Source organism: Macaca fascicularis, chromosome 19 (assembly GCF_037993035.2).
Source record: "Macaca fascicularis isolate 582-1 chromosome 19, T2T-MFA8v1.1".
NCBI lineage: Eukaryota > Metazoa > Chordata > Mammalia > Primates > Cercopithecidae > Macaca > Macaca fascicularis.
Window position 1 is genome coordinate 20329796 of NC_088393.1, and position 25191 is coordinate 20354986.

Consider the following 25191-nt stretch of genomic DNA (forward strand, 5'->3'; position numbering starts at 1 on the left):
TTTATTTAAAAAATATTTTTGTATCAATCAAGGAAATAATCCAACTTTATTTTATCAGTGTTGATACTGTAGCTTTTAACCACTGGTTGTATTGACAAATTTGAACAATGAAATTTTTTGACCCCTGAGCAAGAATATGTTTAAGAGTGTGTTTTATATTCACATCTTTTTGAATTTGCCATCTGACTTTTTCTTCTAATTCCTAGTTTCGTTCAGTTTTTGTTAGAAAGCACAGTGTGAGGCCCCGCCCAGCTGGGCGCAGGCGGGTGGCATCGCCTGTAAGAGCTCCCGGGTGTTTTGGGGACTGTGGGCCGAGCGCACTGACCTGGTGCGCATGTCCCGGGCGGTGACGCCGGCGCCCGGCTCCATGTGTGCGGCCCCGGGGCGCATTATCTGGCCGGTGTTGCTGGCGGGCCAGCAGACAGGCTGAGCGAGCACAGATGAGCGAGCTTGGCGGACCTGGGCGGCCCCACAGGCGGAACAAGCACGCGTGGCCCAGCGCCCCCGGCTCCAACACTGCCCGGCCCCGCGGGCGACCCCGGACCCGCAGCCCCACTAACCCGCGCGCTGCCCAGGGCCTGGCCGACCCACGGCCCGGTTGGTCAGCACGTCGTCTGAAGTAGGTAGCCTTTTGACGTCACTGTGGCCATGACCAACTGGTAGGACCAGCACCCCATACCGCGAAGCCAGTTCAGAATGACCGAAGAAGCATGCCAAAAACGGAGTCAGAAACGAGCGCTTGAACTGGACCCAACAGAGGACGATGTGGAGAGCAAGAAAATAAAAATGGAGAGAAGATTGTTGGCTTCAGATTTAAACACTGACAGAGACATAAGGGTGACACCTGAGCCGGGAGCGGGTCCAGCCCAAGGATTGCTGAGGGCAACAGGGGCCACGACGGTGGCCATGGGCAGAGGCGAAGGTCTGGTGGGCGATGGACCCGTGGACATGCCCTCCTCACACAGTGACATGAAATCTGAGAGAAGACCCCCCTTACCCGATGTGATTGTACTCTCCCACAGCGAGCAGCCCTCCAGCCCGAGAGAGAACGGGCTGATCACGGTGGCCTTGAAGGAGACTAGCACCGAGGCTCTCATGAAAAGCAACCCGAAATAACGAGAAAGGATGTTCAAGCAGCTGAAAGAAGAGTTGAGGTTAGAAGAAGCAAAACTCGTTTTGTTGAAAAAGTTGCGGACGAGTCAAATACGAAAGGAAGCCACCGCCCAGAAGCCCGCAGGTTGTGTCTGGAGCGCCCTGACCACCCCTCCGCTGCTTGTTCGGGGCACCCAGAACATTCCTGCTGGCAAGCCATCACTCCAGATCTCTTCAGCTTGGATGCCTGGCAGTGTCATACCCCCGCCCCTGGTCCGAGGTGGGCAGCAGGCGTCCTTGAAGCTGGGGCCGCAGGCGAACTCGCAGGTCATCATACCCCCGCTTGTCAGGGGGGCCCAGCAAATCCATAGCATTAAGCAACATTCCAGCACAGGCCCACCGCCCCTCCTGGCCCCCCAGGCATCGGTGCCCAGTGTGCAGATTCAGGGACAGAGGATCGTCCAGCAGGGCCTCATCCGCGTTGCCAGTGTTCCCAACACCAGCCTGCTCGTCAACATCCCACAGCACACCCCAGCATCACTGAAGGGGAAGACAGCTTCCTACGCTCAGGCCAACTCCACCCCCACTAGCGTGGCCTCTTGGTCACCTCCGCCGAGTCTCCAGCAAGCCGACAGGCGGTCGCCAAGCTGGCGCTGCGCAAACAGCTGGAGAAGACGCTACTCGAGATCCCCCAACCCGAGCCCCCAGCCCCGGAGATGAACTTTCTGCCCAGCGCCCCCAACAGTGAGTTCATCTACCTGGTCAGCCTGGAGGAGGTGGTGCAGAACCTACTGGAGACACAAGCGGGCAGGATGTTGGCCGCCACTGTGCTGTCCCAGGAGCCCTACATGTGTGCACACTGCAAGATGGACTTCACGTGCCGCTGGCGGGAGGAGAAGAGCGGCGCCATCATGTGTGAGAACTGCATGACGACCAACCAGAAGAAGGCGCTCAAGGTGGAGCACACCAGCTGGCTGAAGGCCGCCTTCGTGAAGGCGCTGCAGCAGGAGCAGGAGATTGAGCAGCAGCTCCTGCAGCAGGGCGCAGCCTCTGCTGCACAGGCCAAGGCCGAGGCCGCGCCGCCCCACATCCCACACTGAAGCAGGTCATAAAACTCTGGCGTAGGTTGGCGTTCCGCTCAGGAGAGGCCTGCGACTAGAGTAACGGGGCTGTGCTACAGGTCTTTAGCCTGCTGTCCCAGGGTTCGGCCATGACGCCCCGAGGTGTCCTGCACACGTTCAGTCAGTCACCCAAACTGCAGAACTCAGCCTTGGCCACAGCCCTGGTCAGCAGGACCGGCAGACATTCCGAATGAACCTGTCAAGGGCAGCAGCACCTCCAACTGGAAGAAGACGCTCCTCAGCACAGGCGGGACCCTTGCGTTTGTCAGCCCAAGCCTGGCGGTGCACAAGAGCTCCTCGGCCGTGGACCGCCAGCGAGAGTACCTCCTGGACATGATCCCACCCCGCTCCATCCCCCAGTCAGCCACGTGGAAATAGTGTGAGCCAGGCCCCGTGGAAGACGGGCTCCCTCCTTCCCCACCTGGCCCCCACTCTAGAAGGACCCACTGCACCACCCTCCGCTGGCTCGGGAAGACACCGTGCCCGTCCCAAGAGCAAGCACCGGCCGTGCTGCAGAGGCGAGACCTCAATTCTTGGCTGCAAAGTTTCATCAGGGCTGGGGGGCTGGTGCCGCCTCATAGGCGGACAAGGATCATCGCTGGGGAACCTTTCCCGTGGGCTTTCTTCCTTTCTCTCTTTGCCTTTAGTTTGCCCGACACCAGCAGAAAAGTGGACCTTGGGGGTTGGTTCTGCTCCCGGCCCCCTTGTTCGGCCCCTGCCGGCACACGGGCGGCTCACCCTGGACACTGTGACGCGCATGGGCAAGGCCAGCGCCCGGGGCTTCTGAACCGAGCGGGGCATTTCGTTTTGTTTTTGCTTTTCCCCGTCTTAGGCTCCCGATCTTTGACTGCCTTCCCATGGCGATCTGTAAGTTGAAAGATTTTTTTTTTTTTTTTTAATCACCTCATAATGATGGAGTTAAAAGTAAACCGTGCAGACCCTGGGGTCTTTGTTGTGCGCTGCGCCGTCCCGCTGGCCTTGTGCCCTGGAGGGTGGGCGGCTTATGGTGCCATAGCCCCTGGCAGGGATGGCCAGTCAGCCCCAGTGACTGACGGACAGATGCAGGATGACAGAGGCAGCCCTCGCTTCAGCTGAACGCTTCCATTGCTGCTGGTTCTGGAGACCCCCGCCCCGGACCTCCCAGACTTAGAAGAACAAACTGAGGAACAGACCCAGCCAGAGAAGCAGGGATTCCAGAAGCTGCCCGTGAAGGCCAGAAGCTGCCCCTGAAGGGAGGAGGAGAGGATCCGGTCGGCAGCAGCCCCGAGCAGGAAGCTGGAGTGGGGACTGTTGCGGGGTTTTTCTGTTGTGGTTTATTTTATTAAATTCTTTCCTTTTTTCTATTCATTTCGATGGACGCAATCTTAAGCCACCCTGGCCTTGTTCCTAGCAGGTGAACGTGCACAGGTGTGTGGAGGTCGGGAGGCACCGTCCAGGTGTGCGGCCAGCCGCTGCGCACAGACTTCAGGTTTTCCGTTTGGGTCTAGTTTAGAACCTGTCCTTAAACCTCGGGGTTGCTGTCAGGATTTGCTTTCAGACTTTTTTTTTTTTTTTTTTGTAACTCCCTTTAGAGTCTACAAAAATGTTTTAAAAGGATCAGGTCTGGTCTGCTTTTAGTTTCATTTTTGCTTCTTTCCTGTCCCACTCTTTAAAAATTGGTTCTATGAGAGGAAAGGCAGAAGCCGTTCTGTGTTTCCTGCACGCTGGGCTGGCTTCATGACAGTGCAAGGGCGTCCCGGTGCCCACTTACATGCGTGTGTCTCCGTGAGGACTGGGTTCCACTGGCCCCAGTTGAGCTTCAGCCCTGGTTTTCCTGCTCATGCAATTAGAGATTTAAATTAAATTTTTTTTTTTTGTAGGGCAGCCACCTTCAAACACAACTGCTACAACGTTCTTATAAAGGCTCATTTAATCACCCACCCCCCAAAAAAGAAAACAGTGTATAATTTTAGTCTTTTTAAGTTGTTTTGTTATTGTTGTTTTGAGACAAGATCTTACCGTCACCCAGGCTGGAATGCAATAGCATAATTTTGGCTCACTGTAGCCTCAGCCTGCTGGGCTCAAGTGATCCTTTCACATCAGTTTCCTGAGTAGCTAGGACTACAGACATGCACTACCACGTCTGGCTAATTGTTTGCTTGTTTGTAGTGTTAGGATCTCACTATGTTGCCCAGGCTGGTCTCAAACTTTTGGCCCCAAGGGATCCTCTTACCTCAGCCTCCCAAAATGAACCTGGGTCCTTCACCTCACACTTGCTCTGTCTCTTACCATATAATATGTCCAGTTACTCTTTACCTTCCACCATGATTTTAAGCTTCCTGAAATCCTCACCAGAAGCAGATGCTGGCACACACTTCTTATACAGTCTGACAAACTTTGAGCCAAATAAAACTTTTTTCTTTATAAATTATGCACTCAAGTATTCTTCTATGTGCAAAATAATTAATATAGTATATAATGTTATCTAAGTTTTCTCTTTCTTATTTTTTATCTGAATTTTATATTTATTATTGCAAACTGGGTCTTGATGTCTGCAATTATTGTGTTGCCATGTATGTCTTGCTTCACTTTTTTTTTTTTTTGAGATGGAGTCTCGCTCTGTCATCCAGGCTGGAGTGCAGTGGCCAGATCTCAGCTCACTGCAAGCTCTGCCTCCCGGGTCTAGGCCATTCTCCTGCCTCAGCCTCCCAAGTAGCTGGGACTACAGGCGCCCGCCACCTCGCCCGGCTAGTTTTTTGTATTTTTTTTTTTTAGTAGAGATGGGGTTTCACCGTGTTAGCCAGGCTGGTCTCAATCTCCTGACCTCGTGATCCATCTGTCTCGCCCCCCAAAGTGCTGGGATTACAGGCTTGAGCCACCACGCCCGGCCTCTTGCTTCACTTTTGTCAATAGTTGCTTTATATATTTTGGAGCCCTGATGTTATATACACACATATATATAGATAGATAAATATTACAGTTATAGATTCCTGCTAAATCAACTCACTTTACTATAATATCAGTGTATGTCACTTAAGGCATATTATGTCTAATATAATTATGACCACATCACTCAATTGTGGTTACTATTCTCATGGAATATACATTTTTTTTCATTCTTTTATTTTCAGCCTATTTGACTCAAGGCTAAAATGAGTCTCTTGTAGGCAGCATACGGAATGCTTTTTAAAAAACCACTCAGGTTGGCCGGGCGCGGTGGCTCACGCCTGTAATCCCAGCACTTTGGGAGGCCGAGGCGGGCGGATCACAAGGTCAGGAGATCGAGACCACGGTGAAACCCCGTCTCTACTAAAAATACAAAAAATTAGCCGGGCGCGGTGGCGGGCGCCTGTAGTCCCAGCTACTCAGGAGGCTGAGGCAGGAGAATGGCGTAAACCCAGGAGGCAGAGCTTGCAGTGAGCCGAGATCGCGCCACTGCACTCCAGCCTGGGCGACAGAGCGAGACTCCGTCTCAAAAACAAAACAAAACAAAACAAACAAACAAAAAAAAAACCACTCAGGCATTCTATTTTTTATATATATATAATTTTATTTATGTATTTATTTTCTTTTGTGACAGATTTTCACTCTTGTTGCTCAGGCTGAAGTGCAATGGTGTGATCTCAGCTCACTGCATCCTATGCTTCCCAAGTTCAAGCGATTTTCCTGTCTCAGCCTTCTGAGTAGCTGGGATTAAAGGCACCTGCTACCACACCCGGCTAATTTTTTTGTATTTTTAGTAGTGACGGGGTTTCACCGTGATGGCCAGGCTGGTCTTGAATGCCTGACCTCAGGTGATCTATATATTGTTTAATGTCCTTTGTCTTTTTGAAGTTTTGACTTAAAGTACATTTGATAAAATATGACAGTTTTTGACTTAAGATGTAGCTTGTGTAATATTATTTTGACCTCTTCTGCTGTCATTTGGTTAATATTTACATGAAATTTCTACTTCCGCCGGGCGCGGTGGCTCAAGCCTGTAATCCCAGCACTTTGGGAGGCCGAGGCGGGCGGATCACAAGGTCAGGAGATCGAGACCACAGTGAAACCCCGTCTCTACTAAAAATACAAAAAATTAGCCGGGCGCGGTGGCGGGCGCCTGTAGTCCTAGCTACTCAGGAAGCTGAGGCAGGAGAATGGCGTGAACCGAGGAGGCGGAGCTTGCAGTGAGCCGAGATCGCGCCACTGCACTCCAGCCTAGGCAACAGCGTGAGACTCCGTCTCAAAAAAAAAAAAAAAAAAAAAAAAGAAATTTCTACTTCCATCTTGCCACTTTCAGTCTGTCATTAGATCTTCGGTGACTCTTGTAGAAAAGTAAGTTGGATCTTGATTTTTAATTTTTTTTTTTTTTTTTTTTTTATTTAGACGAAGTTTCGCTCTGTCACTCAGGCTGCAGTGCAGTTGTTCAAGTGATTCTCCTGCCTCAGCCTCCTGAGTAGCTGGGATTACAGGCATGCACCACCACTCCTGGCTAATTTTTGTATTTTCAGTAGAGATGGGGTTTCACCACGTTGGTCAGGCTGATAAAATTTTTTAATAAACCTTCTTATTGAAAGTATGTTTCTTGACTGGAAAGATAATTTGTGTGTGTGTGTGTGTGTGTGTGTGTGTGTGTGTGTATATATATATAGTTTTCTGAAAGAGAAAACCTTGCTAATATTATTTATTTATTTATTTTGAGACAGAGTCTCGCTCTGTCACTCAGGCTGGAGTGAAATGGCACAATCTTGGCTCACTGCAACCTCTGCCTCCAGGGTTCAAGTAATTCTCCTGTCTCAGCCTCCTGAGTAGCTGGGATTACAGGCACCCACCACCACGCCTGGCTAATTGTTGGTATTTTTAGTAGAGATGGAGTTATGCCATCTTGGCCAGGCTGGTCTTGAACTCCTGACGTCCAGTGAATCACCCACCTTGGCCTTGCGGGGATGTGCTGGGATTACAGATGTGAGCGACTGCGCCTAGCCAATGTTATTTTATTAATTGTTTTATTTGATTCTTTTATCTTTGTTTTTCTCTTTCTATCTTGTGTGGTTTTTTTTTTATTTTTGTATTGATATGCTTTCAATTATTTTTCTTATTTTCTTTTGTGTATCTAGACAGATATTTTCTTAGTGGTATCTAGGGGATTACATAAAACCTCTAACAGATCCAATTTATTTATTTATTTTCTGAGACAGAGTCTCAGTCTGTTGCTCAGGCTGGAGTGCAGTGGCATGATCCTGGTTCACTGCAATCTCCCCCTCGAGGTTCAAGTGACTCTCCTGCCTCAGCCTCCCAGTAGCTGGGATTACAGGTGTATGCTGCCGCACTTGGCTGATTTTTGTATTTTTAGTAGAGACAGGCTTTCACTCTGTTGACCAGGCTGATCTTGAACTCCTGACCCCAAATGATTCACCCACTCCAGCCTCCCAAAAGTGCTGGGATTACAGGCCTGAGCCACTGTTCCTGTCCTTTTTTTTTTTTTTGGATACAGTCTTGCTCTGTTGCCCAGCCTGGCCAGCAGTGGTACAGTCTTCACTCACTACAACCTTCCTGTCTTGGGTTCAAGTAATTCTTGTGTGTCAGTTTCTCAAGTAGCTGGGAATACAGGCACATGCCACCACACCCAGCTAATTTCTGTATTTTTAGTAGTTACAGGGTTTCATCATGTTGGCTAGGCTGGTCTCAAACTCCTGACCTCATGTGATTTTCCCACCTTGGCTTCCCAGTGTGTTAGAATCACAGGAATGAGCCTCAAAGCCTGGCCCGTTCAATTTATTCTGAATTTTATAAATTACTTTATACACTTTTTATAGTCGCTTTTGAAAATTGTATAACTTTTTTGATGGGCCGTGTTGCCCGAATATTTTGTATACATTGTAATCTTTGATTGAGATTCAGATATTAACAAAAAGCTAACTGTTCCAATCTTTATAATATAGGTTTGTCCTTGTGTCGTCTGAAATCAATTGTCTTCGCTAGAGATTCTGGGAATTTCTCAAACATGTTTTTAGGATGTGTCTTATCTAAAATGTTGTGTTTATTGTTTAGTTAAATCGGCTTATTCATATTTCTTCTTAATAATCAGTAATCACTTGTTACAGCCATTCCCTGTTTGGGTTACTGAAGTTTCTCTGCTTCTGTAACATTTACCTTTAGACTCAGCAGACTTAAACTGTCATTCTAACGCATATCAGTATTTCTTTCAGCATTTTATGTTATGGGAGACATTATCTGGTGTCTAAAAGAGTTCATAGAAACCAGAAATAAAGATGTATGTGCCAATATTTTTCTTATTTTAAAAAAAGAAACCAGGAGTTGGCAATTTACATTTGTGTGTGTGTGTGAGAGACAGAGTCTTACTCTCTTACCTTGGCTGGAGTGCAGGGGCATAATCTTAGCTCACTACAATCTCTGCCTCCACAGCTGAAGCAATTCTCCTGCTTCAGCCTTCAGGTGCTAGGATTACAGGTACTTGTTACCATGCCTGGCTAATTTTCTGTATTTTTAGTTGAGATGGGGTTTCACCATGTTGGTCAGGCTGATCTCAATCTCCTGACCTCAGGTGATCCACCTGCCTTGCCTTACCAAATGTCTGGGGTTACAGGCATGAGCCATCTTGCCTGGCCAACAATTTACTTTTTTTTTTTTGAGGTGGAGTCTCACTGTATTGCCAGGCTGGAGTGCAGTGGTGCAATCTTGGCTCACTGCAATCTTTGCCTCCCTGGTTGAAGCCATTCTCTCCCACAGCCTACCGAGTAGCTGGGATTCAAGGTGCCTGCTGCCATGCCTGCTAATTTTTTTGTATTTTTAGTAAAGACAAGGTTTCACCATCTTGACCATGCTGGTTTTGAACTCCTGACCTCATGATCCACCCACCTTAGCCTCCCAAAGTGCTGTGATTACAGGCGTGAGTCACCATGCCCAACCAGCAATTTACTTTTAAAAGCACAATGTTACACTGGGCAGCAGGAAGAGCTGTGTTGGGTGTAACTAACAGAGCTTTCTTTTTCTTCTATGTGGCTATTTGCATTCTGCTCACCTGGGGCCCTTCGCACACTTAACTCATTTATAAATTTTTTACAATTTTATTTTTGTCATCATGTTTTTATTACATTTATATGTCCAGGAAGAAGTTAGAGTTGGTGGTATTTTGCTATGTCATCTTGCTTATGTAGTTTGTATAATTTTATAGGTTAGATTTGTAAAGTATATTTATCTGAGTCTAGCAATTGAAGTAATGTGTTTTTGTTGTTTCTTTTAGTTATGAGTTCTCATTTTGCCCAAGACTTTTGGCCAGAGAAGAGCATACAAGATTCTTTCCAAAAAGTGATACTGAGAAGATATGAAAAATGCAGACATGACAATTTACAGTTTAAAAAAGGCTGTAAAAGCATGGGTGAGCATAAGGTGCACAAAAGAGGTTATAATGGACTTAACCAATGTTTGACAACTACCCAGAAAAAAATATTTCAATGTGATAAATATGGAAAAGTCTTTCCTAAGTTTTCAAATTCAAACACATATAAGATAAGACATACTGGAATAAATCTTTTCAAATGTATAATATGTGGCAAAGCTTTTAACCGGTCCTCAACCCTTACTACACATGAGAAAATTCATACTGGAGAGAAACCCTACAGATGTGAAGAATGTGGCAAAGCTTTTAACCAATCTGCAAACCTTACTACACATAAGAGAATTCACACCGGAGAGAAACCCTACAAATGTGAAGAATGTGGCAAAGCCTTTAAGCAGTCCTCAAACCTTACTACACATAAGAAAATCCATAGTGGAGAGAAACCCTACAAATGTGAAGAATGTGGCAAAGCCTTCAACCGATCCACAGACCTTACTACACATAAGATAGTTCATACTGGAGAGAAACCTTACAAATGTGAAGAATGTGGCAAAGCCTTTAAGCACCCCTCACATGTTACTACACACAAGAAAATTCATACTAGAGGGAAACCCTACAAATGTGAAGAATGTGGCAAATCCTTTAAGCATTGCTCTAACCTTACTATACATAAGAGAATTCATACAGGAGAGAAACCCTACAAATGTGAAGATTGTGGCAAAGCCTTTCACCTATCCTCACACCTTACTACACATAAGATACATCATACTGGAGAGAAACCCTACAGATGTAGAGAATGTGGCAAAGCCTTTAACCATTCCACAACCCTTTTTTCACATGAGAAAATTCATACTGGAGAGAAACCCTACAAATGCGATGAATGTGGGAAAACTTTTACTTGGCCCTCAATCCTCTCTAAACATAAAAGAACTCATACTGGAGAGAAACCCTACAAATGTGAAGAATGTGGCAAATCCTTTACTGCATCCTCCACTCTAACTACACATAAAAGAATTCATACTGGAGAGAAACCTTACAAATGTGAAGAATGTGGCAAAGCTTTTAATTGGTCCTCAGACCTTAATAAACATAAGAAAATTCATATTGAACGAAAACCCTACATAGTGAAGAATGTGACAGATCTTTTAAATGTTCCTCCACTTTTAATTAGCATACGATAATTTATACTGGAGGGAAACCCTATGAATGTGTTGAATGTGGGAAAGCCTTTAACCAGTCCTCGACTCTGACTAAATATGAAAGTTTATATCGAACATAAACCCTACAAATATAAAGAATGTGACAAAGCTTTTTAAGGAAGTTCTCAACTTATTACACATAATTCATACCAAACAGAAACCCTACAAGTGTGAAGAATGTGGCAAAGCCTATAACAATTTCTCAATTCCTTGTTTTTTTTTTTTGAGATGGAGTTTCACTCTTGTCACCGAGGCTGGAGTGCAATGGCATGATCTCGGCTCACTGCAACTTTTGCCTCCTGGGTTTAAGCCATTCTTCTGCCTCAGCCTCACAAGTAGCTGGGATTACAGGTGCCCAACACCACGCCTGGCTAATTTTTTATATTTTTGGTAGAGATGGGGTTTCACAATGTTGGCCAGGCTGCTCTCGAACTCCTGACCTCAGGTAATCCACCTGCCTTGGCCTTCCAAAGTGCTGGGGTTACAGGCGTGAGTCACCATGCCTGGCTACAAGTTCTTAATTCTTAAGAGACATGGTGATAATTCATGCTGAAGAGGAACTCTACAAACCTGAAAGATGCGACAGTGCTTTTACCAACACCTCCAAATTCCCTATACGTAAAAATAAATTATACTAGTGTGAGACCCTAGAAATGTATAAAACATGACAAAGCATTTATATGGTTGTCAACACATGATTGTAGGTAATATAATTCATATATCCAAAACTGTAAGTGTGAAGAATGTGGCAAAATATTTTATTAGTGCTTATACCATATTTCACAGGAAAGCTCTTATCCTTGAGAAAAATTGTACAAAGGATATGGAAAAACCGTTAATGCCTACTCACATCTTACTCAACAGAAGAAGGTTCATAGTTAATAAAGCATTAAGTGCAATTACTGTCAAAAAATGTTTCAGAAAATAGAAGCCTTTAAAGTGAACAAGAATATTTATTCTGAAGACAGCCATTATGAATATAAAGGGGGTAATAGTGCCTTTACTTGTGTCACAGATCTTATTGCCCACATTTTGTACTAGAGGAAAACCCTGAAGCAGTTGCTCAAGCTTTGTTTGAGGGAATCAAGGAAATTTATATTGAGAATAGTCCTGCAAATGTAATGAATTTGGAAAGACTTTTTTTCCCCAAAACTACAGCTTAGAAAACACCAGAGGGTTTATACTAAAATATATTTTTGCAGATGCAGCAAATATGAAAAACTAATTCAAAATTGATTCTATGTAAATATCAGAGAATTTTCCATACAATAATTAAGGTTCTGACAGTTCAGACATTACACTAAATCAGAATTTTGAGTATAAAAACGAATCCACAGCTGCAGCTGTTAGATAAATTATTTCTACATAACTTTTAAAAAAGTGGATTTTTGAAGCACTGTAATTACATTGAATGTATACTTGTTTCCTTGAAAAAATTTTTTGAAAAGTGAATAATGATGTAATAAAGCTTTCACATTGCTTTATTCTGTGATTTTATTCCTATTGTATTCACATGTGAAAGCATATGATCAATTGATGCTGCATTAGAGATATTGTTTTTTATTAGTTGGGCATTATGTATGATATTTTCTATAAAAGAATAAGGACGGCCGGGCGCAGTGGCTCACGTCTGTAATCCCAGCACTTTGGGAGGCTGAGGCGGGTGGATCACAAGGTCAGGAGATCGAGACCATCCTGGCTAAAACGGTGAAACCCCGTCTCTACTAAAAATACAAAAAATTAGCCGGGCGCGGAGGCGGGCGCCTGTGGTCTCAGCTACTCGGGAGGCTGAGGCAGGAGAATGGCGTCGGCCCGGGAGGCGGAGCTTGCAGTGAGCCGAGATCGCGCCACTGCACTCCAGCCTGGGCGACAGATCGAGACTCCGTCTCAAAAAAAAAAAAAAAAGGACATTAAAATGTAAGATGCATGATGAAAACATATATGGAGAGGCTTTTTGTAGTTAAGTAATGTATAAGGTGGGGGTTCATGTTCTCATTTGTATGATTCTAGCCTATTACTTAATGTTGATGCTTTGAATGTCTTTTGAATGGCCTAACCTACGTTAACATGTATGCAGAACATCTGAAAACTTTTTTTCCAAAAATCATAATGAATTAATTAATAAATAAAGATAAAAAATAAGGTGGGGTTTCAGAGTAATGCTTTTCTACATTATGTGAGAGAAAGAAATTATTAATTATAGTTAAAATTATTAAAATATGGCCAGGTGTATTTATTAGTTTAGACAGGTTTTAATATAATGTTTATGGTTTTTTAAATATAAAGTTTTATGGGCTGGGCGTAGTGGCTCATGCCTGTAATCCTAGCACTTTGGGAGGCTGAGGCAGGTGAATCACTTGAGGTCAGGAGATCTAGACCAGCCTGACCAACATGGAGAAACCCCATCTCTACTAAAAATACAAAAATTAGCTGGGCATGGTGGCACATGCCTGTAATCCCAGTTATTTAGGAGCCTGAGGAAGAATTGCTTGAACCTGGGAGTTCTTGGATTACAGGTGTGCGCCACCATGCCTGGCTAATTTTCGTATTTTTAGTAGAGATGAGTTTCACCATGTTGGCCACGATGGTCACGTACTCCTGACCTCAGGTGATCTGCCCACCTTGGCCTCCCAAACTGCTGGGATTACAGGCATGAGCCGCTAAACCCTCCCTATTTTTTTCTTATTGAAATTTATTATTAGTATTTGTGGGTATATAGTATGTGTATATATTTATGCCTTATATGGCATATTTTGATTCAGGCATACAATATGTAGAAATTTCATTAGGGTAAATAAGATATCCATCACCTCTAGCGTTTATCATTTGTATTACAAACAGTGTAATTATACACTTTTAGTGCATAATTTAGTGAAGCAGGTGGAATGCCTGAGGTCAACAGCTGAACATCAGCCTGGCGAACATGGTGAAACCCCATCTCTACTAAAAATACAAAAATTAACTGGACATGGTCGTGCACGCTTGGAGGCTGAGGCAGGAGAATCGCTTGAACCCCGGAGGGAAGGTTGCAGTGAGCTGAGATCACGCCACTGCGCTCTAGCCTGGGTGACAGAGACTCCATCTCAAAAAAAGAGAAAGAAATATAAAAAAATTCTTACATTTCTGAGTTCTGAAAAATTAGTAAATATTTGTTATATAGTTTTCTTTGAACATGTGGTCTCTCTGCCTGCAAACATACAGACTTTTAGTGTTAATTTACATAGAGTTAACTATACACAAATTACTCCGAAGATAAACCTTAGGTGGAAGAAAATTATGACATGTTTGCTTATTGCTTATCAGAAAAGCAATTATTCAAACAAAAATTATTTTAATAGCATGACTAATAGAAAACTAAACATCTCAAAAATGCTGAAAGCAAATCTATACTTTGTCTTGAATTTATTAATGTAAAATTTTATGGCTTATGGTTTGGATTCTTCCCAGAAAATGCCTATTAAAGCACAGACAACTTTGTCTCCAGAAATAGCACTCTTGAGTACAACAATAAAAGCCCTTTTCAAATGGAAAAAAAAATCATTTTTAACGTTTATATTAATAAAAACAACTAAAATTGAATAATTGGATATGTTTTTATTGTTCTATGTGTGTGTGAATGTATAAAACGGTACAAAAAATAATTTAAGCCAGGAAAAAGATGTTAGTTAATATTTGTAATGAATAAAACTGGAAAGTAGTTAATTATTATATTTTAGTCTGTTACTTGGGATTATTTTATTATTATTATACTTTAAATTCTAGGGTACATGTGCACAAAGAGTAGGTTTGATACATAAGTATACATGTGCTATGTTGGTTTGCTGCACGCATCAACTCATTTACATTAGGTATTTCTCCTAATGCTATCACTCCCTCAGCCCCCCACCCCCCGACAGGCCCCAGTGTGTGATGTTCCCCACCCTGTGTCCAAGTGCCAAGTGTTCAGTTCCCACCTATGAATGAGAACATGCAGTGTTTGGTTTTCTGTCCTTGTGATAGTTTGCTGAGAATGATGGTTTCCAGCTTCATCCATGTCCATGCAGAAGACATGAACTCATCCTTTTTTATGGTTGCATAGTATTCCATGGTGTATATGTGCCACATTTTCTTAATCCAGTCTATCATTGATGGACATTTGGGTTGGTTCCAAGTCTCTGCTATTGTGAATAGTGCCACAATAAACATAGTGTGCATGTGTCTTTATAGTAGCATGATTTATTTTAATTAGATGTCATTTGTCTATTTTGGCTTTTGTTGCTATTGCTTTTGGTGTTTTAGTCATGAAGTCCTTTCCCATGCCTGTGTCCTGAATGGTATTGCGTAGGTTTTCTTCTAGGATTTTTATGGTTTTAGGTCTAACACTTAAGTCTTTAATCCATCTTGAGTTAATTTTTGTATAAGGTGTAAGGAAGGGGTCCAATTTTAGCTTTCTACATAGGGCTAGCCAGTTTTCCCAGCACTATTTATTAAATAGGGAATCCTTTCCCTATTTCTTGTTTTTGTCAAGTTTGTCAAAGATCAGATGGTTGTAGATGTGTTATTTCTGAGGACTCTGTTCTGTTCCATTGGTCTACATATCTGTTTTGGTACTAGTACCCTGCTTTTTTGGTTACTGTAGCCTTGTAGTATAGTTTGAAGTCAGGTAGTGTAATGCCTCTAGCTTTGTTCTTTCTGCTTAGGATTGTCTTGGCCATATGAGCTCTTTTTTAGTTCCCTATGAACTTTAAATTAGTTTTTTCCAATTCTGTGAAGAAAGCCATTGGTAGCTTCATGGGGATGGCGTTGAATCTATAAATTACCTTGCACAGTATGGCCATTTTCACGATATTCTTCCTATACATGAGCATGGAATGTTCTTCCATTTATTTGTGTCCTCTTTTATTTCGTTGAGCAGTGGTTTGTAGTTCTCCTTGAAGGGTCCTTCACATCCTTTGTAAGTTGGATTTCTAGGTATTTTATTCTCTTTGTACCAATTGTGAATGGGAGTTCACTCAAGATTTGGCTCTCTGTCTGTTATTGGTGTATAGGAATGCTTGTGATTTTTGCACATTGATTTTGTATCCTGAGACTTTGCTGAAGTTGGTTATCAGCTTAAGGAGATTTTGGGCTGAGATGATGGGGTTTTCTAAGTATACGATCATGTCATCTGCAAACAGGGACAATTTGACTTCCTCTTTTCCTGGTTGAATACCCTTTATTTCTTTCTCTTACCTGATTACCCTGGCCAGAACTTCCAACACTATGTTGAATAGGAGTGGTGAGAGAGGGCATCCTTGTCTTGTGCCGGTTTTCAAAGTGAATGCTTCTAGTTTTTGCCCATTCAATATGATATTGCTGTGGGATTGTCATAAATAGCTCTTATTATTTTCAGATACATTCCATCAATCCCTAGTTTATTTAGAGTTTTTAGCAAGAAGGGCTGTTGAATTTTGTTGAAGGTCTTTTCAGCATCTATTGACATAATCATGTGGTTTTTTTTTGTTGGTTCTGTTTATGTTTATGTGATGGATTACGTTTATTGATTTGCATATGTTGAACCAGCCTTACATCCCAGGGATGAATCCGACTTGATCACGGTGGATGAGCTTTTTGACGTGCTGCTGGATTCGGTTTTTTTTTAATCCAAAAAAAATTGAGGATTTTTGCATTGATGTTCATCAGGGATATTGGTCTAAAATTCTCTCTCTCTCTCTCTCTCTTTTTTTTTTTTTTTTGTAGTGTCTCTGCCAGGCTTTGGTATCAGGATGATGGTGGCCTCATAAAATGAGTTAGGGAGGATTCCCTGTTTTTCTATTGATTGGAATAGTTTCTGAAGGAATGGTACCAGCTCCTCTCTGTACCTCTGGTAGAATTCAGCTGTGAATCTGTCTGGTCCTGGACTTTTTTGGTTGGTAGGCTATTAGTTATTGCCTTGGCCAAGCGCAGTGGCTCATGCCTGTAATCCGAGCACTTTGGGAGGTCAAGGTAATGAGGCAGATAATGAGCTCAGGAGATTGAGACCATCCTGGCTAATATGGTGAAACCCCATCTCTACTAAAAATACAAGAAATTAGCTGGGCGTGGTGGCATGCACCTGTAATCCCAGCTACTCGGGAGGCTGAGGCAGGAGAATCACTTGAACCTGGGAGGCAGAGGTTGTTGTGATAATACCCTGGATTCCCAGTCTGTTGCACACCTGCTGTGTAATACATTCCTATTGAGTGTAAAAAAAAAAAGTGTGACTGTGGTGGGAAATCACTCACACAATTAGGTCACTCATGAGTTGACTTTGTGTTTATCAAAATAGAGATTATCCTGATTGTGCCAAACTTAATTAGAGGTGCTTTTAAGAGAAAGAGACACATAGAAAAATACCTCTGCTGGCCTGAAAGTCTAAGTGATTTCTAGGCGGAACATACTGTAAGCTGCTTATAGTGGCCACATGGCAGGAAACATGTTTGTGTATTGTCATCATTCCTGCCTCCTGCACATTGCTTCCAGTAGGGAGAATAAGCGGATCCTATGGCAGAGGGAAAAAAGGGAATCTCATTTATGCAAGAAATAATCACCTCTCATCTGGGATAGCTTAAGAGAAACAGGAGACCACAACAGGGCCACATTAATGGGAGGAAAATGGTAACCTGGGTAAAAGTGCTCACTGGTATTACGGAACAACATTTAGCAAGCTGTAGTGAATGATCAGCCTCTGGGATACCGATAGTCTACCAACAAGGCTGAACTCATTCTAATTCAATCAGCATGTCTGCACCATTCTGGTGACCCAGGTTTACACTATTCATTACAGAAATACCATGAAGACCAGTGGGTAATGTCCTAGAATTGAACTGATTTCCAAAGGCATACCTAATTTTTTTTCACATTTGAAAAACCTTAAAAAGAATAAATTATAAATAATTAACTTCTAATTATAGAGGATTCTACTATACTGTAATAAACTATAAACATCTTAATATGAATATTTCTTGAATACATAGTTATGTAGGCAGTTTCTTTTAGATTAACATGAAAAAATTAACAGAGAAAACATTTGAAATGAAATAAAATTAATCAAAACCACATCTTTTCAATGGCTTGGCATAATTACCATGCTTTTAGAAATGGCCAGATGATTAACAAAAGAAACAAAGACAAGATTTGGGTTTTGCTCACTTGACCTTTTGAAATCTAAAATCCTGGCTAAAGTATTCAAAGGGAGTATTTTCCAGGGGGCTTCCCAGGGTTTCCAAGGCAATGAAAGAAAAATTTTGACAGGCAGAAACATGCATGCTATACAAACACATTGCTCTTCTCCGATTTGTCTTAACAGTGAAAAATTGAAGATTGTAAATTTAGTCTTAATTTAGAGTAAAATTAACAAAAGATTTGTTTTTCAAAAAAGCAAATGCATAAAATTAATGGGTAACAGATGCCATTAGTTGCTAAAATATAGTACGACTAAATTTATAAAGTTCCTAGCCATGCAAATAACAGCCCAATTAATTGAAGACCCTAACAGGTGCATGTGGAAAGCATTGCTGTGCAGTGTGGTGCACCTCCACTCAGCATTTTCTTCTGCCTCTTCACAGACATACCAATTTCCCCTGAGTGGACTCAGGGTGCATAGTGGGGACAGAAAATGCTGTGTTCAGAGTGATTACTGAAAACATTAATACACTTCTTCCATATGATAATGTCATAAATCTTACTCTGCCTTGGAAAAGCTTTTAGAAAAAGATTATCTAGAGTACTCAATTTGGGTTCATGGAAAATTTCAGTATTCCAGATAATTCAGACACTTAAATGTCAATGAAATCTCATAAAACATATTTGAATAAGATAAAGCATGCTTAGCTAAGAATTTTATATTACAGTAAACTTAGAAAAACACAGAGAACCACTACTTCAAGCCAAATAAGAGTGTTTGACACGTGAGAAACACCCAAACAAGTGCTCTTCATGATCACTCTTAAAGTAGTAATAGCACCACGTGCTTTCCTGGGACCTGCTGGCCTGTTTTCCACTGATACAAAGTGGAGAAGGCATTGAAATGGCAAAGGAGGATAATATAAATTGAATACTTATAGGAAATGCAATTTTAAATAAAAAATAGCATTTGATGTTGTACAACTATAGGTGAGACTATTAGTGTGAGGTCATATTTTTACTTATATTGACAAAATACCCATTCACAATATTACTTAAAATAATACTTCTTTTCTGCTGTATATTTGCTAGCTTTTGATCAAATATTATAGGAGCTCAATACAAATCAACAAAATAAATCTTTATTTTACCACAAGCATTATTGATGCATATGCTTATACTTGTTTTTTTTTTCAGTGTGTTATTTATCGCTGTGAAGTGGCTGTCCTGCCAGAAAACTGCTATTCTTAGCCGTACTTACATTGACTAATAGTGAGGAGAAGTGAAGTGGATAAAAGGCAAATGTGTCTCCTCTGTATCTTTTTTCATCCATTGGCTGAAGAACAGGAGGATGCAGAAGATGAAAGAAAATAGAAATCCTGAATGATTATGAAGAATGTCTCTTAACCAGACAAAAAACCCAGAGGGGATTTTTTTTTTCCATGATTGTACTCTCTGCTTCTATGAGTTTAATTTTTTTTTACACTTTACATAGAAACAGGATTATGTGGCCAGGCTCAGTGGCTCACATCTGTAATCCCAGCACTTTATTATGGTCGAAATAAAAATTATACAAAAATATTAATAAAATATGGCTGGGAGTGGTGGCTCAGGCCTGTAATCCCAGCACTTTGGGAGGCCGAGGTGGGTGGATCACAAGGTCAGGAGATCAAGACCATCCTGGCTAACATGGTGAAACCCCATCTCCACTAAAAATACACAAAAATTAGCCACGCATGGTGGCAGGCGCCTGTAGTCCCAGTGACTGGGAGGCTGAGGCAAAAGAATGGTGGAGACCCGGGAGGCGCAGCTTGCAGTGAGCCCAGATTGCGCCACTGCACTCTAGCCTGGGTGACAGAGCGAGACTCCATCTCAAAAAAGAAAAGAAAAGAAAAAAAAAAAAACTAGTAGTAGTGGGGGTCCACCATTGCTGAGGCTTGAGTAGGCGATTTTTTCCTCCAGTGTAAACAAAGCCGTTGGAAACTTCCAACTGGGCGGCTTCCACCACAGTTCAGCAAGGCCGCTGTGGCCAGACTGCCAGATTTCTCCTCTCTGGGCCTGGCATCGCTGAAGAAAAAGGGAGCAGCCCCAGTAAGGGACTTTATATAGATAAAACCCCATCTCCCTGGAATGGAGCACCTTCAGCCGACTTCAACGTCCCTGCCTGACAGATCTGAAGAGTACAGCAGACCTCCCAGCTCAGAGTTCGAGCTCTGCTATGAGTCCGACTGCCTCCTCAAGTGGGTCTCTGACCCACATGTATCCTTACTGGGAGAAACCTCCCAATAGGGGCCGACAGACACCTCATACAGGAGAGCTCTGGCTGGCATCTGCAGGTGCCCCTCTGGGACTAAGCTTCCAGAGGAAAGAACAGGCTGCAAAATTTGCTCTTCTGCAGGCTCCGCTGGTGATACCCGGGCAAACAAGGTCTGGAGTTGACCTCCAGCGAATTCTAGCAGACCTGCAGCAGACCGGCCTGTTAGAAGGAAAACTAACAAACAGAAAAGAATAGCACTTCCACTCAGAGACCCCATCCGAAGGTCACCAACATCAAAGACCAAAGGTAGATAAATCCACAAAGATGGGGAGAAACCAGCGGAAAAAGGCTAAAAATTCCAAAAACCACAGCATCTTTTCTCCTCCAAAGGATCACAATTCCTTTTCAGCAAGGGAACAAAACTGGATGGAGAATGAGTTTGATGAATTGACAGAAGTAGGCTTCATAAGGTGGGTAATAACAAACTCCTCTGACCTGAAGAAGCATATTCTAACCCAATGCAAGGAAGCTAAGAACCTTGAAAAAAAGCTAGACAAATTCCTTACTAGAATAACAAATTTAGAGAAGAACATAAATGACCTAATGGAGCTGAAAAACACAGCACAAGAACTTTGTGAAGTATATACAAGTATCAATAGCCAAATTGATCAAGCAGAAGAAAGGATATCAGGGATTGAAGATAAACTTAATGAAATAAAGCAAGAAAAGATTAGAGAAAAAAGAATAGAAAGGAATGAATAAGGCCTCCAAGAAATATGGGACTATGTCAAAAGGCCATATCTATGTTTGACTGGTACCTGAAAGTAATGGAGACAATGGAGGTAAGTTGGAAAACACTCTTCAGGAGACTATCCAGGAGAACTTCCCAAACCTAGCAAGACAGGCCAACATTGAAATTCAGGAAATACAGAGAACACCACAAAGATACTCCTCAAGAAGAGCAACCCCAAGACACATAATCATCAGATTCGCCAAGGTTGAAATGAAGGAAACATTGTTAAGGGCAGCCAGAGAGAAAGAGGGAAGCCCAACAGACTAACAGTGGATCTCTCTGTAGAAACCTTACAAGCTAGAAGAGAATGGGGTCCAATATTCAAGATTCTTAAAGAATTTTCAACCCAGAATTTTGTATCCAGTAAAACTAAGTTTCATAAGAGAAGGAGAAATAAAATACTTTACAGACAAGCAAATTCTGAGAGATTTTGTCACCACCAGGCCTGCCTTAAAAGAGATCCTGAAGGAAGCACTAAACATGGAAAGGAACAACTGGTACCAGCCACTGCAAAAACATACCAAATTGTAAAGAATATCAACACTATGAAGAAACTGCGTCAACTAATGGGCAAAATAACCAGCTAGCATCATAATGACAGGATCAAATTTACACATAACAATATTAACCTTAAAGGTAAATGGGCTAAATACCCCAATTAAAAGACACAGACTGACAAATTAGATAGTCAAAACCCATCAGTGTGCTGTATTAAGGAGATTCTTTTCACATGCAAAAACACACATAGGCTCAAAATAAAGGGATGGAGGAATACTTACCAAGCAAATGGAAAGTGAAAAAAAAAAAAAAAAAAAAAAGCAGGAGTGCACCCTAATCTCTGATAAAACAGACTTTATTTTTTTTTTTTTTTTTTTTTTTTTTTTTTTTTTTTTTTTTTTTTTTTTGAGACGGAGTCTCGCTCTGTCACCCAGGCTGGAGTGCAGTGGCTGGATCTCAGCTCACTGCAAGCTCCGCTTCCCGGGTTTACGCCATTCTCCTGCCTCAGCCTCCCGAGTAGCTGGGACTACAGGCGCCCGCCACCTCGCCCGGCTAGTTTTTTGTATTTTTAGTAGAGACGGGGTTTCACCATGTTAGCCAGGATGGTTTCGATCTCCTGACCTTGTGATCCGCCCATCTCGGCCTCCCAAAGTGCTGGGATTACAGGCTTGAGCCACCGCGCCCGGCCAGTTAAAACAGACTTTAAACCAACAAAGATTAAAAGAGACAAAGAAGGGCATTACATAATGGTAACAGGATTGAGGCATCAAGAAGAGCTAATAATCCTAAATATATATGGACCCAATACAGGAGCACCCAGATTCATAAAGCAAGTTCTTAGAGACCTACAAAGAGACTTAGACTCCTACACAATAACAGTGGGAGACTTTAACACCCCACTGTCAATATTACACAGAACAATGAAACACAAAATTAACAAGGATATTCAGGATTTGAACTCAGCTCTGGATCAAGTGGATCTAAAAGACATCTACAGAACTCTCCACCCTAAATCAACAGAATATACATTCTTCTCACCACCACATCACACTTATTCTAAAATTGACCACATAATTGGAAGTAAAACACTGCTCAGCAAATGGGAAAGAATGGAAATCATAACAGTCTCTCAGGTCACAGTGCAATCAAATTAGAGCTCAAGATTAAGAAGCTCATTCAAAACCGCACAACTACATGGAAACTGAACAACCTGCCCCTGGACGACTACTGGGTACATAATGAAATGAAGGCAGAAATAAAGATGTTCTTTGAAACCAATGAGAACAAAGACGCAACGTACCAGAAGCTCTGGGGCACATTTAAAGCAGTGTGTAGAGGAAAATTTACAGCACTAAATATCCACAAGAGAAAGCAGGAAAGATCTAAAATCACAACCCAACATCAAAATTAAAAGAACTAGAGAAGCAAGAGGAAACAAATTCAAAAGCTAGCAGAAGACAAGAAATAACTAAGATCAGAGCAGAACTGAAGGAGATAGAGACACGAAAACTCTTCAAAAAATCAGTGAATCCAGGAGCTGGTTTTTTTGAAAAGATAAATGAAATAGATAGACTGCTAGCCAGATTAATACAGAAGAAAAGAGAGAAGAATGAAATAGACACAATAAAAAATGATAAAGGGGATATCACCACTGATTCCACAGAAATACAAACCACCATCAGAGAATACTATAAACACCTCTATGCAAATAAACTAGAAAATCTAGAAGAAATGGATAAATTCCTGGACACATACACTCTCCCAAGACTAAACCAAGAAGAAGTCAAATCCCTGAATAGACCAATAACAAGTTCAGAAATTGAGGCAGTAATTAATAGCCTACCAACCAAAAAAAGTCCAGGACCAGACGGATTCACAGTCGAATTTTACCAGAGGTAAAAAGAGGAGTTGGTACCATTTCTCATTAAAATATTCCAAACAATAGAAAAAGAGGGAATCCTCCCTAACTCATTTTATGAGGCCGGCATCATCCTGATACCAAAACCTGGCAGAGACACAACAAAAAAACCCACAAAATTTCAGGCCAATATCCCTGATGAACATCGATGCAAAAATCCTCAATAAAATACTGGCGGCCGGGCGCGGTGGCTCAAGCCTGTAATCCCAGCACTTTGGGAGGCCGAGGCGGGTGGATCACGAGGTCAGGAGATCGAGACCATCCTGGCTAACATGGTGAAACCCCGTCTCTACTAAAAATACAAAAAACTAGCCGGGCGTGGTGGCGGGCGCCTGTAGTCCCAGCTACTCGGAGGCTGAGGCAGGAGAATGGCGTGAACCTGGGAGGCGGAGCTTGCAGTGAGCCGAGATCGCGCCACTGCACTCCAGCCTGGGTGACACAGCGCGAGACTCCGTCTCAAAAAAAAAAAAATAAAATAAAATAAAATAAAATACTGGCAAAGCGAATCCAGCAGCACATCAAAAAGTTTATCCAGCAAGATCAAGTCGGCTTGATCCCTCAGATGCAAGGCTGGTTCAACATATACAAATCAATAAATGTAATTCATCACATAAGCAGAACCAATGACAAAAACCACATGATATTCTCAACAGATGCAGAAAAGGCCTTTGACAAAATTCAACACCCTTTCCTGCTAAAAGCTCTCAATAAATTATGTATCGATGGAATGTATCTCAAAATAATAATAGCTATTTATGACAAATGCACAGCCAATATCATACTGAATAAGCAAAAACTGGAAGCATTCCCTTTGAAAACCGGCACAAGACAAGGATGCCCTCTCTCACCACTCCTATTCAACATAGTATTGGAAGTTCTGACCAGGACAATCAGGCAAGAGAAAGAAATAAAGGGTATTCAATTAGGAAAAGAGGAAGTCAAATTGTCTCTATTTCATGACTGTATATTTAGAAAACCCCATCGTCTCAGCCCAAAATCTCCTTAAGCTGATAAGCAACTTCAGCGAAGTCTCAAGATACAAAATCAATGTGCAAAAATCACAAGCATTCCTATATACCAATAACAACAAAGACAGCCAAATCATGAGTGAACTCCCATTCACAACTGCTACCAAGGGAATAAAATACCTAGGAATACACCTTACAAGGGATGTGAAGGACCTCTTCAAGAAGAACTACAAACCACTGCTCAAGAAAATAAGACAGGACACAAACAATTGAAAAACATTCCATGCTCATGGACAGGAAGAATCAATATCATGAAAATGGCCATACCACCCAAAGTAATTTATAGATTTAATGCTATCACCATCAAGTTACCAATGACTTTCTTCACAGAACTGGAAAAACTACTTTAAACTTCCTATGGAACCAGGACAGAGCCCGCATAGCCAAGACAATCCTAATCAAAAAGAACAAAGCTGGAGGCATCATGCTACCTGACTTCAAACTATACTAAAAGTCTACAGTAATCAAAACAGCATGGTACTGGTACCAAAACAGATATATAGACCAATGGAACAGAACAGAGGCCTCAGAAATAACACCACACAACTACAACCATCTGATCTTTGACAAACCTGACACAAACAACCAATGTGGAAAGGACTCCCTATTTAATAAATGGCGTTGGGAAAACTGGCTAGCCATATACAGAAAACTGAAACTGGACCCCTTCCTTACACTTTATACAAAAATTAACTCGGCCGGGTGCGGTGGCTCAAGCCTGTAATCCCAGCACTTTGGGAGGCCAAGACGGGCGGATCACGAGGTCAGGAGATCGAGACCATCCTGGCTAACACAGTGAAACCCCGTCTCTATTAAAAAATACAAAAAACTAGCCGGGCGAGGTG

At 42.3% G+C, this 25191-nt stretch overlaps 1 protein-coding gene and 2 pseudogenes across 2 annotated transcripts in view; all 3 read left to right on the plus strand.

The window, feature by feature from the left end:
* The window catches only part of LOC102127474 (uncharacterized), a 44929-nt gene extending 25923 nt beyond the window's left edge, over positions 1-19006 (plus strand). For both annotated transcript variants that reach the window (XM_074026600.1, XM_065536214.2), the window contains one exon: positions 9436-19006. In XM_074026600.1, coding sequence (XP_073882701.1) covers positions 9436-10712 — 1277 coding nt within the window. In that variant the 3' untranslated portion in view covers positions 10713-19006. The remainder of the gene's footprint in view (positions 1-9435) is intronic.
* Positions 664-1116, plus strand: LOC141409227 (transcriptional repressor p66-alpha pseudogene; annotated as a pseudogene).
* On the plus strand, positions 664-2591 carry LOC102127084 (transcriptional repressor p66-alpha pseudogene; annotated as a pseudogene).
* Positions 19007-25191: the final 6185 nt, after the last annotated feature.